We start from the raw sequence: 15288 nt of genomic DNA, 5'->3' as shown, positions 1-15288 counted from the left end.
AGCACGGTATAGCTCTCTTTGGTTATTCTGGTTAGTCACCAACACAAATCACCTATTTCCAGCTACCCTTATGGACACACAACTAAACTACAAGGTCCTGTAAAGAACTTTTTTTTTTCTTTTTTTTTTTTTTTTACAAAAGAAGAAATGTTTCAGAGTCCATTTAAGTCAAGTCCTATGACAGAGATATTTTCAGAGCTCATGAGATCCTCTCCTCACTGAATTAGGATTTCTGGGATAAGGGTACATCAAACTACTAAAAATCTAGTGAGCTTTTACTGGTTTGTCTTTTGTGTGAATTCAGATTGGTAAGAATGAAAAATTAATGTAGCCAAATTCAGTAAGCTCTTTAATTCTGAATAAAGAACAATTTAGGTTAAAGTAAAGGTTTGGCCCAATGAAAAATAGATCCAGTGTACCAATAAGGATCTATATTTTTCAGATGAAAAGACCCCTGTTTCTCAGAGAGCTTCCATTTTTCCCATGTGCCTTCTTCTCTCCTCCAATTTGTTTCTGCTGTTTATTTTTGTATCAATTAGTGTTGGTTGGTCCCTTAACATTTGAACCATCTTCTTTGTTTATTTTACCATTTTTTCTAAACTACAGTGTTTTTTTTCCAGTTCATCTTAGTCCCCAATTCTTTTGCACATTTATTATGATTTAAAAAAATCTCATGACTGACATCATCTTATTTGCTCAGTTTATTTTTATTTAAATATTTTTAATATTTATTATTTATTTTTGAGAGAGAGAGTATGAGCAGGGAAGGCACAGAGAGAGAGAGAGAGAGAGAGAGAGAGAGAGAGAGAGAGACAGACATAGAATCTGAAGCAGGCTCCAGACTCTTGAGCTGTCAGCACAGAGCCTTAGGTGAGGCTCGAACTCATGAGTTGTGAGATCATGCCCAGAGCCAAAGTTAGACACTTAACCTACTGAGCCACCCAGGTGCCCCTCATTTGCTTAATTTAACTTTTTATGTCCTAGTCTAAGTCACTGCTGTTATGCAGTGTCTGCGGTTGTAATATTCTTTTTATTGACGACACTTATTTGAGTCTAGAAGTTCTTTTCCACTAAGAGCCTCCATAGCCCTGGTGGTTAATTCAAACACTTGTTGGTTGAAAATAGACAGCAGACATCTTTTTCCTCCTCCTCCTCCTCCCCCTTCCCCTCTTTCTCCCCCTTTCTCCCCCTTTTCTTCCTCTTCCTCCTTCTCTTCTTCTTCCTCCTCCTCGTCTTCCTCCTCCTCATTTTTTTTTTTTTTTTTTGAGAGAGAGAGAGAGAAAGAGAGCTGAGGTTGGGCAGAGAGAGAGAGGGAGAGGGAGAATCCCAAGCCTGGCACAGAGCCTGATGCAGAGCTCCATCTCACGAATGGTGAGATCATAACCTGAGCTGAAATCAAGAGTCTCACGGACTGAGCCACCAGGCACCTCTTCCTTATTTTTCTTCTAAAGCTGCGAAGTCCAGTAGTAGCTGTGTTCTTTCCTGACCCCTCTTGAAATGGTTTTTCAACTCCATGTAGGTCCTTGAATGAAGCAGAAGGCTGGGGGCAGGCTAGCTTTCAGCTGTTACTTTTGGTTCTGATAAACCCCACAGTGTGTGTCCTCTTGATGACTGTAACTTTCCCCTTCCCAGACCCATCTCCACACTCTGCTAATGCCCATTCGTGTTTGTTTTTTCCTTTCAATTTTTAAAAAATTTGCAAAAGGGAAGCAGTCAGTAACATAATTGTATTACTCAGGTTTTACATGGGTTGTTGCAAGTTTTCTTTTTCTTTTTAAAGTATTTTTATTATAATATTAAGTTATCTTTTGTTTCTCCCAATTAGTCTATCATGATACTTTCCTCATTTTTTCCCCCTGAAATATTGTGTTTTCATAACCATTTAGCCCGATACCTGGGCAACAAACTAGGTTGTTTTTCTTCCTTTTCTAATTGCTTTGTCTTACCCACAGCTGCCTTATCTGCTCGAGTGAACACCCTTTCCTTTTTTATGGAAGAGAAGGAGCAGAGGTGGGGTGCAGAGACTGGGCCGTTTGTGGGCTTGGTGGTTCCAAGTTGAAAGTTGCCACTTGGTGGCATAAATTTTCCCCAGGGAGTGGGAAGAGGGCTTACCTAAGAGCGAAGGCATCAATGAGAGCAATAGGTATGGAACCGAGAGCAGAGACGAGTGCTTCCCTGTGTTAAGGGGCACGTGATGAACAGCTGTGCTCAAACGACACAGAGTCAGTCAAAACCTGCATCTTGTTTGCTACCTGCCAAGTCCTGAAACACCAATTTGGTTTTCCTAGAAACATGACCAAGATGCTATCCATTATTATTTTTGTAAGTTTATTTATTTATTTTGAGAGAGAGACTGCAGGAGGGGCATAGAGTGGGAGAGAGAGACAGAGAGAGAGGGAGAGGGAGAGGGAGAGGGAGAGAGAGAGAGAGAGAGAGAGAGAGAATCCCAAGCAGGCTCCGCACTGTCAGCACAGAGCCCTATGTGGGGCTTGAACTCACGAACTGTGAGATCATGACCTGAGCCGAAAGCAAGAGTCGGATGCTTAAGTGACTGAGCCATCCAGGTGCCCCGATGCTACTCATTCTTAATTTAATGTAGTACTTTAGAAATTGTCCTTTTTCTTTCTGAACAGATAGAAAAACCTTCAAATCTGCCTTTGCCTAGCATTTGTAAGATTTAAGTAGGTCAATAAAGTACATGCTCGAATGATTTCTACATAACTTTTTCTGAAATTTTTTCATTTGCTTGGAGGTGCACATTCAGTGCAAAGGCATGTGGGGTATTTGCTTCTTACGGGAGCAGCTGTAGGGGAGAGGCCTTCAGTGCACCTGGCTTAGAAACCTGCTGTCACTAGCAGCAGAAGAGGCTCAGACCTTATGGTGTAAGAAGCCAGTGGAGTATCACATGTCTGTTTTAAGAGACGAAGGTGAGAGATGAGGGATCTGACTTTTCCGAAGCAGGTATGTTCTTTCAGTTCACATTCTGTAAAGACTAGAGATTTCTGTAGCCCTACTTTTGTTTTTAGCTCGCCTACTTGCTGATGACTATGAATTCTGCTAGGTAGGGGTGCCTGGGTGGCTCAGTCAGTTAAGTGTCTGACTCTTGGTTTCTGCTCAGGTCATGATCTCACACGTTTGTGAGTTTCAGCCTGGTGTCAGGTTCCGCACTGACATTGTGGACCCTGCTTGGGATTCTCTCTCTCGTCCCCTCTCTCTGCCCCTCTCTTGCTTTCTCTCAAAAACGAATAAATAAACTTAAAAAGAATTCTGCTACGTATTTTGCAGAAGATGGAGGTGAGCGGAACAGATCGTTGTGAATGGGAACTATTCAGTAAAGTTTGCATCTGTGTTAACGGTACTTTATAATTTCTCAGAGCCGGCAGGCCTCAGCTGAAGGCTTCACCTGGGCTGGCCTTTGTGTGAGAAGCTTGCCTACATTAATAAGACTGAGTTTGGGCTGACAAAAATGTGGGTTTCTTTGCCCTCGTGAAGAATTTTAACTTACATTGGGCTGGAGGTATGACTGATCACCCTTTTGCTTAAAAAAATAACACAAAACATTTCACAATTTAGTGGTAACCCATTCTAATGCCTCCCAGTTTAGAATTCACGAATGATCTTGTTCACGTCTGCCTTAAGTTATTCCTGCTTTCTGTACCATGTCTCTGCCTCCTCCCAATGACAGCAGGCATGAACCCATACATAGAAAACTCTGTGTCCTCCACTGGTTTTCTTCTACCTTTGCACCTATCTGTAACTACTTAACGAAGGGCATTTAGCTTCCATTACTAACTCTGTCTTCATAAGTTCTGCTTTCACTGAGGGAACCGAGGCTTTCTCAAGAGATTCTGTTGCCCTCTTAAACAAATTGCATTTGCGGTTAACATTATGATATCAGAGGCCTGAGTCATGAAAATGGTACTGAGAGATGGAAAAGATGTGTCAGTGTCGAGCCATTGGTTCCCAGAAATGGATCTCAATTTTTTGTGCTGTCTGCTCAATAAGCTAAGATTACAAGAAACAGTTCCTACTGAGAGCATCTTTTCTGTGTTTGTACAGATAGCTGTGGGTGTGTATTTTCTTATTGATTGAAATCGTCCATATTCTAAAGTTTGAAGTTTAGAATATATGATATCAAGAGAAACTGAACTAGAACATAGTTTATCTTACAGGTACACTATAGTTGTTTGCTTCTTTTTTGTTTTTTTTACAAGAAAGACTACATGTCTAATGAAAAATATGACCCTTATCTTTCTTCTTCCATGTAGATGAGTCATTTCAATGGTAATCACAAGCCTGAAACTGAGTTTAGATCTTAGGCTGCCTGTGTGTTGCTGTGGCCTTTTGCTGGTGGTGAGGTCCTTGACTGGGTCTCCAGACACATGTTGAAGAGCAGTTAAGTTATCCATATCTGAATGTCATCAACAGATTAAGGAATAAATGAGGGGACCTCAGAAAACTGTGAGGAGAAAAAAAAGCTATTGGAAAAAAAGAGGAAGGTTAAGAGGATGGAACAAGGAAAGAAAAGACACAAAAGTGGTCCGTCTGGGGAGAAGAGAGAAGGATCTGCCTTAGACGGGCAGTGCGTGTGCTTTGGAGAATGCACTCTACAGCCAGGTTGCCTAATTTCAATCCAGAGTCCCCATTTATTAGCTCTGTGGCCCTGGGGATGTTCCTTAACCACTTTTTGCCTCAGATTTCTCATCTGGAAAATGAGGCCCATTGTAAGTTAACACATTTGTTAAGAACAGAATCTGGAATGAAATACAGGTTTAGTGAGTATCAGCCATGATTTCTCTTTACTAGCGATGTGTGGGTCTGCACTATCCAATATGGTAGCCAGCACCTGCATGTGGCCAGTGAGCACTTGACATGGAGCTAGCATGGAATTTCAAAGACGTTGTGAAGCAAGATATATATAATATTAATAAGTTCTATATTACGCACATATTAAAATAATATTTGCATATATTGGGTTACCAATAAAATACATTAGTAAAATTAATTTCATTGTTTCTTTTTAGTTTTTTAATGTGGTTTCAAGGGCATTTAAGTGACATATGTGGCTTGCATTACATTTCTGTTGAGTAGCACTGGCCTAAATGCTTCTTTCAACAGGGCGAGACTGGAGCAAGAAAATCAAATTTTAGCTTTAAATGGGGAAGGCTGTGGAGCTTGGGCTCACAAGCAGAAAGGGTGTTACATAAAGACAAAGACATCCTTGCAGAATTGAAAGGAGAGTTTTGTCGTACATCCTTAAATTTGCCCTTCATGACCAGGGTGCCTGACACTATGAATTGATTTTTTTATTAATCCTATGAATTTTGTATGAGCACTGTAATTATGATATTGATGTGTTTGCTAAAAGTTCAGATGTTTTCCGGGCAAACACTTAAATACATTACACAGCCTTTCTTTAAATTTTTTTTAATGTTTATTTTTGAGAGAGAGAGAAAGAGAGTGTGTGCGAGCACGAGTGGGGGAGGGGCAGAGAGAGAGGAAGACACAGAATCTGAATCAGACTCCAGGTTCTGAACTGTCAGCACAGAGTCCGATGTGGGGCTTGAACCCACGAACTGTGAGATCATGACCTGAGCCTCAGTCAGACACTTAACTGACTGAGCCTCCCAGGTGCCCCTACATCCCACAGCCTTTCAATTGCTGTTTCTTTTTTGAATATTGTGAGCATCAAAATATGGCAATGGTCCGGGCCTCTCTCTACCTCTGAGAAGCCGTCCCAAATCCAAGCTCGATATACATAAACAAACTGAGTTCTTGATGTCTAATGATACATACATTCTTAATTAATTTTTAAGTTCCATTTCTTGTATGGTCTGGAGAATATGTTTGCCTTCCAAAGAAACTTTAAAGAAAGCACACAATGGAGAAGTCCTTGTTTCTGAAAGGAAAGAAGCGTTTGCAAAGTTGAGTTGGTTTGTCCCAAGGTCTTCATGGTGTTGTCGGGAGGAGGTGGGCGTACCTACCCAGAGAGGGTGTCCCAAGGGGCCAGGAGCCGGACTGGCTTCTTGATGTACTCTAGCCCAGACAGACTGCTTCTGGGGAGATTTGGTTCTAGTTTTGGCTTAGCTTCATTTGGCTTTATTCTCCCTTTTCTTGCAGTGAAATACGAGGAGTTGTACTGCTTTTCATTCAACCCCAAGCTGGATAAAGAAGAAAGAGAACAGGGCTGGATGCTGATCGATCTCAGCGAAGAATACAAGCGAATGGGCCTCCCTAATAATTATTGGCAGCTCAGCGATGTGAATAGAGACTACCGAGTGAGTGCAGGCATCTAGTGAAATCTAGATGTTTAATCCAAGTGAACTCCTGATTCCCGTGGCTTAGCATGACTGACTTAATCTCCTTTGATTTCTTAGCTCTTTGTAGATACAGATCTGTAGATTTGCAAGTCTCCCCTGGTTATTACCAGCTACATTTCCTACCTGCACCGGAATCAAAAAGTTTGGAAACTTAGAGACCTCCCCCACCCCCCGACACACAAACCCTTCCCCTAATGTTTGAGGAAATGGAAACTCAGAGAAGTCCAGTGGCCTCATGGCCAGGCAGTGGGTGGGAGAGCAGGCCAGGGCCAAGTTCTCCTGTCAGCTCTTTTTATAGTGTGGTGAGTGATTAGTGGGGAAGTCACAGAGACTCTGATGGCAGTCTGGCACCAGCTCCTCTCTGTACTCACTGAACTCTTGATTGGTACACAAGGTCACCAAGAGGCTTCCCTAGAGAAATGTGGCGAGATGTGTCTACGTTTACAGAAAGGCCTATGGAGAGGAAAGGAGGCAGAAGGGGCAGAACCAATGCTGTATTGTCCCTAATGATGGGCTTACAAATCAGTGTTGGTTTCCCTATGACGTTTTTAAATATTTTAAGTAATAAAAGTAGCGTAAGAATGTTGCAGAGAATTTATAAAAAAAAAAAAAGAACATTGCCCTCACATTCTTTTGTTAGGTTTTAAAATTTTACTTCAGATTTTTTTCTCATCTGCATAATTTAATGTCCTTTCTTATATAAGTAATGCATTGAATAATTTAAAATTGGAAAATACATAGGAAAAGGAACTGTTCGAATGTATGTAATGCAAATGGAATCATACAACACATGCGTTGTGTTCTGCTTTTCCTCACACATCATATTGCATTTTCCTGTCAATAAATATATTTTATATAATTTAAAAACATCGTATAACAATTGTGTAGTATGACTGTCATATTCTGTCTACCTAATCTCCAATTTTTAGACAGATTATTATTATTTTTCACTATTTAAAAATTTTTTTTTAATGTTTATTTATTTTTGAGACAGAGAGAGACAGAGCATGAGCAGGGGAGGGTCAGAGAGAGAGGGAGACACAGAATCTGAAATGGGCTCCAGGCCCTGAGCTGTCAGCCCAGAGCCCGACGCGGGGCTTGAACTCACGGACCGCGAGATCATGACCTGAGCCGAAGTCGGCCGCTTAACCGACTGAGCCACCCAGGCGCCCCTATTTTTCACTATTTTAAATAACATAGTGAGAACATCCTGGTAGCTATATCTTTGCCCATGTTAAAATTCTTTTTAAAGACAGATTCCTAAAGGTCAAATTTCTGTGTCAAAAACTTTACACAAATTTTTGTACACATTGTCAGCAAGAACTGCAGATTTATATAAATTCTCAGCAGCTGTGTATGAGAAGGCTTGATTTCTTGTGCCCTCACAGGGAAAGAGTTTCATTCTTAAACAATTTTCTTGACAATTTGATAGTGGGACAAGCAATTTCTCAATTTAACTGACATGCTTTGATTTCTTGATTGTAGATTTGTATATGCTTCTTGGCCATTTACACCTTATCTCCTGTTAATTGGTTACATTTTTAAAAATTTTTATTATTGGGGCGCCTGGGTGGCGCAGTCGGTTAAGCGTCCGACTTCAGCCAGGTCATGATCTCGCGGTCCGTGAGTTCGAGCCCTGCGTCAGGCTCTGGGCTGATGGCTCAGAGCCTGGAGCCTGTTTCTGATTCTGTGTCTCCCTCTCTCTCTGCCCCTCCCCCGTTCATGCTCTGTCTCTCTCTGTCCCAAAAATAAATAAACGTTGAAAAAAAATTTTTTTATTATTGAAGCATCATTGACATACAGTGTTATACTAGTTTTTGGTGTGTAGCATAGTCATTTGGCTATTGTACGCATTATGTGATGTCCAGCCCAGTAAGTATAGTCACCGCACATCATTACCACAGTATTGTTGACTATATTCCCTTTGCTGCACTTTTCATCTCTGTGACTTATTTATTTTATAGCCGGAAATTTGTTCCTCTTAATCCCTTTCACCTATTTATCCCATCCTTCCACCTCTCCCCTCTGGAAACCACCAGCTTGCTCTCTGTATTTATGAGTCTATTTCTGTTTTTTGTTTGTTTCTATGTGTGTGTTCATTCGTTTGGTTTTTTATATTCCACATATAAGTGAAATGATGTGGTATTTGTCCTTCCCTATGTGACTTGTGTTTTACTTAGCAAAATGCCCTCTGGGTTCATTTATGTCACAAATGGCAAGATCGCATTCATTTTTATGGTTGAATAATATTCCTCTGTGTGTGTGTGTGTGTGTGTGTGTGTGTGTGTATACACACACACCACATTTATTCTATTCATTTATCTGTTGATGGACGCAAATTGCTTCCATATCTTGGCCATTGTAAGTAATGCTATAATGAACAGAAGGATGTGTATGTATTTTTGAATTAGTGTTTTTGTTCTCTTTGGGTAAATACTCAGCAGTAGGATTGCTGGGTCGTATGGTATTTCTATTTTTAATTTTTTAAGAAACTTGCATACTGTTTTCCACAGTGGCTGCAACAATTTACATTTTCACCAACAGTGCACGAAAGTTCCCTTTTCTCTACATCCTTGCCAACACTTGTTATTTTTTGTCTTCTTGATACTAACCATACTGACTGGTGTGAGATGATACCGTTGTGGTTTTGAGCTGCATTTTCTTGATGATTAGTGATGTTGAGCATCCTTTCATGTGTCTCCTGGCCATTTGTGTGTCTTCTTTGGAAAAAAATAGTTGTTTAGGTCCTATGCCCATTTTTTTTTCCTGGGATTATTTTGATTTTTTGGTGTTGAGTTGGGTAAATTTTTTACATATTTGGGGTATTAACCTCTTATCATGTATATTATTTGCAAATATCTTCTCCCATTGTTTGTTTTATTGGTGGTTTCCTTTGCTGTGCAGAAGCTTTTTATTTTAGTATAGTTCCAATAGTTTATTATATAAATATAGTAATAATTAGCTATATATATATTTGATTGCTAGCCATAGTAGTAAAAACAGTATGGTCCTGGGACAAAAATAGACACATAGATGAATGCTCTTAAACCTCTCTAAAGTGCCCTCCGGATCACCCCCTGCTCCAGTGCCACTGACTGAAGTCTGGTGTTATCCTTCCCTTGTTTGTGTGTAATGTGTCTACATTTGTAAGTAGTAATATGTGGTATTATTTTGTGTGTTTTTTATGCTTTCTACACATGGTATTGTGCTGAATGTCGTTTACTGAAACTTGATATTTCGCTCAGCGTTGTATTTGTGAGATTCATTTCATTTAATAAACACATCTGTAATAGTCACCACATGCCACTGTTCTAAAAAGCCTGACAACTGTTAGCAGTACCATGTGGTAGGTGTTGTTAGTATCCCTGCGTTGCAGATGTAGAAACTCAGGCATAGCCCAGTTAAGTAACTGTCCAAGACCCAGAGAAGTTCAGAAACTGTTGATACCTTTAGCTGTCATTCATTCATTTTTCACTATTGTATCATATTATATTTTACAAATATACCATAGTTCTAAAAGTTATTCTTATCCTTGTCTCCTTCTCTCTCTTTCTCTTTTTGTTTTATCATCACAAAGCTGTTAACTGGCTAATACATGACTCATGGTTGAGCGTTTCCATCTAGGAGTAGAATTTCTGAGTTAGAGGGTATGTGGATTTTAACATTACTAGATATTGCCAAATTCTTTCCCAAAGTGTGTACGTGGAGTTAACAGACCTGATAGCAAGATATACAAGTTCTCACTACTCCACAGACTCACCAACAGTTGGCATTGACATTATTTGGCGATACACCTACTCATGGATCTAGCAGTATTACTTTTGGGAACTTATTGTAAAGAGTTAATAGCATACACACATGATGTACACGGTGATTTATTCAGGCATTGTTTGTAACAGCGTATGTTAGAAGAAACTAAAATTTCTTAATAGAGGACCAGTTAAATAATTTTTGCTCTATCCATATAATTAAATTAGTATGTAACCATTAAAAAATGTGGAAGATATTCATGTACTAATAAGGAAAGATTATTAAAGTATATTGTTAGTTTCAAAAAAGCAAGGCAGAGAAGCACCTGGCTGGCTCAGTCAGTGGAGTGTGTGACTCTTAATTCTGGGGTTATAACTTCAAGGCCCACTCTGGGTGTAGAGATTACTTAAAAAATAAAATCTTTTAAAAAAAGCATTAAATATAGTGTGACATCTATTATCTGAAAAAGAGGGAGAAAAATAAGAATATATATTTGTATGTATGCAATTGCCCCAAAATGATAACCTGGAGAATAGGTGGGAATGGGGTGAACAGAACACAAGGATATGCACCTTTTTTGTATTGTTTCATGTTTTTAACTATGTGAAATTATTAATCAAAAAATTAAATTAAAAAAATGCCAGTGTTATTGGTGTGAAGTTGATATCAGTGTGGTTTTACTTCCATCTTCCACATCACTGACAAGTTTGACCTTATATTCATTGGCAATTCACGTTGGCTCTCTATGACTTGCCTGTTTGTTATTTTTGATCCTTTTTTTCCATAAGATTATTTGTCTTTTTCTTATTGAAAAGACATATGTTAACATTTATAGCTGTTACAAATATCTCCTCTCAGGAGACATTTTTACGTACTATTCCTGGGGAATCGTTGGGTCCTCAGAAGTTTTGAATTGTCAGTGTTTACTATTTTGTTTCATGTTTCAGCATATTGTTGTTGTGTGTTTTTTTTTTTTTTTAAATCCTGGCCTACTTGCTAAACTCTATCCCAGTTTGATGCTGTATAATATCCATAATTACATTTATATTAATTATGGTTATTATGGTTTTCTAGTAAATTTTGATGTTGTAGAGGTCAGTTCCTTCCACATAATTCTTCTGATGTCATGAATTTATAGATTATTTGGGATAGAATGGATACGTGATTCTGAATTTTCTTCATAATTACATTTAAATCTAACAACCATAATCTTACACCGTGAGTAGACATTTGGGGCTTCTTTGTCTCCATCATTATGAAATATGTGGCAGTGGATTTTTAGCCTTGAAATGAAAGGGAGGAAAATCCAAGTTTAGTAAAGAAAATTGGGTACCTTTTGAAATTTTTCAAAAATATGACACGCCCTTGAGTGAGGAAGAAAATGAATCTAGGCTGCATCTTGTGGAATAATATTTTCTTGGAGACACAAGTACTTCCTATTTTTGAAGAGATTTCCTTCTAGAACTAGTAGCACAAACATGACTCATATTTAGTCACTTATGTCCTACATGTGGAGACTGCAAAACATGAGTTAGTCAACATTTCTTTTCAAAAGTAACATGCAGCAAACCCAAACTAACAACCAAAAGATTGTGTTGAAGCAGAAAAGGTGAAAACCTAGGGGATTTTCTGATTTTACTAATATGATGGAAATAGTGAGAAAGACGATGTGCCCTTCTCTATTACCAACTTAGAAATATAATAAAAGTTGATTCAAAAACTTTCTGACTCACAGTCCATTGAGAAAGTTGTGGCATCATGCATTACTTTGTTTTCACCTCATAGTTGAGAAAATGTTTACTTCTTCCTCCCTTCTTTTACAAGAGTTATGTCTTTCTTCTTAGAAAGAAACAGGTTCAGAACCTGTGTCGCCCTTTTCTGTGTGTGTGATGTTTTGAGACTCATTACCACCACCACCACCATCATCCTCATCATCAACTCTGTCATCATTCCTATGAGTTCTCTTTATAAGACTTGCCTGTGATAGTCTAACTCTCAAAGTGAAGATTTCCCTTTGTACGTAACTCCTGAAATTGTCTTTCTTAAATAAAAGAATTATCGTTCACTACTTAGGTTAAAATTTTAACCTGTTTCTCTTGGAATAAAATTTAAAATATAGTAGGAACCAGTAATTTACAATCTTGTCGATTTCCATTTTCTACAGCTGTATTTTGTGTGCTACATATTATTTTATTATATTATATGTAAATTGTTTTAGGCAACTCACACCCTCCTTTTCCCCTAATATTATATCATAAATTCCTTGAAATAAATTTTAGATACTAAATGTTTAAGAAGAAAGCTGTCTATATCGATACAAGGCTCTGGCAACTAACTCTCCAAAGTGCTCAGCTGAGTGGTCCTCCATAGATACAGAGGTCTAATCAAGACATCTCGGATGGCATCTCAGGTGGATACTACCTTGCAATGGTAAATGAATTTACTGCAAGATTATAACTGGGTCAAAAGAGATCAGCTTTCCTGGGAATGCGAAGTCCTTGAAGCCAGTAGCTCTTTTGTTATTCATTACTGCCCCAGCACCTAACATAATGCCTGGCACGTATTAAGTATTCAGTAGACAACAATATCATACTAAAATCATCAACAACATTGTACTATAATCATCAAAGTTGCTAAGTAAGAGACTAGAACTTAATAATCCCAACCACTGAAAAGAAATGATATTCATGTAACGTGATAGAGGCGCTGATTATCACTACAGTGGCAGTCATATTACTGTATATAAATGTATCAAATTAACATGTGTACACCTTAAATTACACAATGGTATATGTCAAATATATATATTTTTAAACTAGTTGAATGAGTGAAACAACTATCCAAAGAGATTTTCTGGGCAAGGCTGAAAAACCAAGATAGGCAGGCACTCTTGGCAGGCTAATTTATTTAGTGGAGGACAAAAAAAATCATTTCCTTATTAATAAAAAAAAAAGTACGCAGAAATGATTTTAACTTATTCTGCCTTCATTGGCCTAAGCAGCTAATGTAAAGAAAGAAAATTCAGAAGAAAAGCTTTTTGTACTTTTCTGAACTCCCATTCTCTCTGAATTTTCCTACATAATTTTCCAAACCAGACAAAATTTGGGGACATGCATTGATTAGTTTCAGAATTTGGTAGCCTAAATTGCACCATGCTGTGCATTATTCATTGTCAGAATTTTTACTATGACTGCGTGAGCTTATTGCAAAAGTGAGAGTGGTCAGTGCTATCCATGACTGTTTTTTAAATTTCTCCGTGAAAGTGCCATCTGCTTTCATGAACGCAGGGTGGATTCACTTTTTTTTCCACCTTGGTTAAGAATTTGTATCTTGAAACCTGAGCTAATAGACACCACAAGTCTGACTTTTTTCCAAAGGTATTTTAGCTTCTCTTAGAGCTTCCCATGCAAGAGCTTATCAGAATGTCCATATTTCAGTTCTTAACCTTGAACTCTTTTTCACCTCGACTCAGTACTCTGGGGGAAGCAGGAGCCCCTGTAAATGGCATTGGTGTGTCCCTAGAGGGGAGGCCATGACCACCACCGACTGGGTTGAGGTGTTAAGCTCTTGGTGTTTGCTCATGCTAACCAAAAAGGTCTACGTTGCCTTCACTGTGGTGAGGGAGGGCCCAGGTCTTCTTAAAGGGCAGGAAAGTTTTTCCTGCTCTTCTGGTGAAGAAAGAGGACCCGGAGTGGATAGCAAATGGTCAGGTCCCTAAGTAGATTGGGTCCAGGAGTATTAAGGACAGTGAGTTCTGGGTGTTTATCTCTCCTTTGGTCCTACACCAGGTATGGTGCACATAAAGGCTCCAGCGTGACACAAGCTGGGCATCCTTTGGCTGTGGGAGGCCACAAGAGGACCTGACAGGAGCTCCACGGTTCCTAGCTCACCTCTTTGTTACTCAGAAAGCCTGTGTGTAATAGGCATGTTGAGAAATCTCACCTATTACTTCCTTATTTAATTTAATCATAACTTTGCAATTCCTTAGTGTTGTATAGTGAAGAAAGTAGGTGATTCCCGCCTTACTGAAAACCTCCCAATTTCCTTTTTAAAACTTATTTTAAGGAAATGTTGTAAGTCTGGTACAACGATTACATGTCTCTTGAACTTCAAGCTAGCGGGTGTGTCCTGTCTAGTGACATTCTAGCCGACTGACTGAAGAGAGGTGTAGATGCCAGATTTGCATGGGGAGGAGGGTGTAGTGTCTTGTGGTGGTAATTCCAGTAAGAACCCTCTGCGTCCAGCTAGGTTGGACCATCTATTCTTGGGGCAAGATTTTCCTCCAGAGTATCAGTGTTCCCGGTACGGGATTTCCTCCGGAGTGTCAGTGCTGGAGCCTTGAAGTCTCTGAAGTCTTTAATAATCTTCCCTGAAATGTCTTTGGCTCAATGGTGAAATTACACTTGGAGCCTGAGAATGTCACTTTTGTGGTCCTTTTATCTCCTGCTCACTGTCGTGCACCAGTCTGGTAACAAAGACAGTGGAGGCAGGTCGGGGTGGGGAGGTACCATCACAGGATGATTTTCATGAGCTGTGGAGAGGAGGCTTGGCTCTTGCTTGGGGTGGGTTTCTGTTGCCTTCAGTTCCATCTTTGTAGAGGAGTGAGTGTGAGCTGGAGGTAGACCAAGGACAGGCAGCTAATGCATTTCCCTGTTGTTACTGCTCTTTGAGGACTCTTGAAATGACCAAGAAGAAGGTGCTTGACTTCTGGAAAATAGCAGCCACTTTGGCAAAATCCAGGGAAATGCCATCTAGGCGATCTTCACATTGAAAAAAGATCGACTGGCTGATGTCAAAGCGAAATACATACTGAGCCACACGTCAGCGATTACTGTTGCTACCTCTAACATTTTTGTTAGACCTAGTGGTTTATAAAGTGCTTTGTCGTGGGTGTTACCTGAGTTGATCCTTACATCGACCTGTCGGGTATTATTTCTGTGTGTCATCAGTTTCAGAGGTCAGTGTAGTTTGACATTCCTGAAGGTCATGAAATTGGCAAATTGCAGCTATGTTCTGAAATGCTGATTCTGACTGAATCACAAGATCATTCCAAGGCTCCAGAGTTTACACTGTGGGAATCACCACTAGTGATGGGCAGAAAGAATAAAATCATTTCTTACCATCTGTAAAATCAACATGTAAGAAACAGAAATAAAGCTGTTAAATTGTGTGGTACCAAGTCAGATCTAGAGAGTTACCTGAGCTGGAAGTGCAGGGA

General features: G+C 39.4%; 1 protein-coding gene across 1 annotated transcript in view; it reads left to right on the top strand.

The window, feature by feature from the left end:
- Positions 1-6176: 6176 nt before the first annotated feature.
- Positions 6177-15288, top strand: part of MTMR7 (myotubularin related protein 7) — a 56231-nt gene continuing 47119 nt past the window's right edge. The window contains exon 1 of the mRNA XM_047091923.1: positions 6177-6278. Within this exon, the coding sequence (XP_046947879.1) occupies positions 6192-6278 (87 nt within the window). The 5' untranslated portion in view covers positions 6177-6191. The remainder of the gene's footprint in view (positions 6279-15288) is intronic.

This window comes from Lynx rufus, unplaced genomic scaffold, assembly GCF_022079265.1.
Source record: "Lynx rufus isolate CCGP_SWC_20201006 ecotype Redwood Valley unplaced genomic scaffold, mLynRuf1.p SCAF_3, whole genome shotgun sequence".
NCBI classification, from domain to species: domain Eukaryota; kingdom Metazoa; phylum Chordata; class Mammalia; order Carnivora; family Felidae; genus Lynx; species Lynx rufus.
The sequence above is the reverse complement of the archived record's forward strand: the minus strand, read 5'-3'. Positions and strand labels throughout refer to the sequence as shown.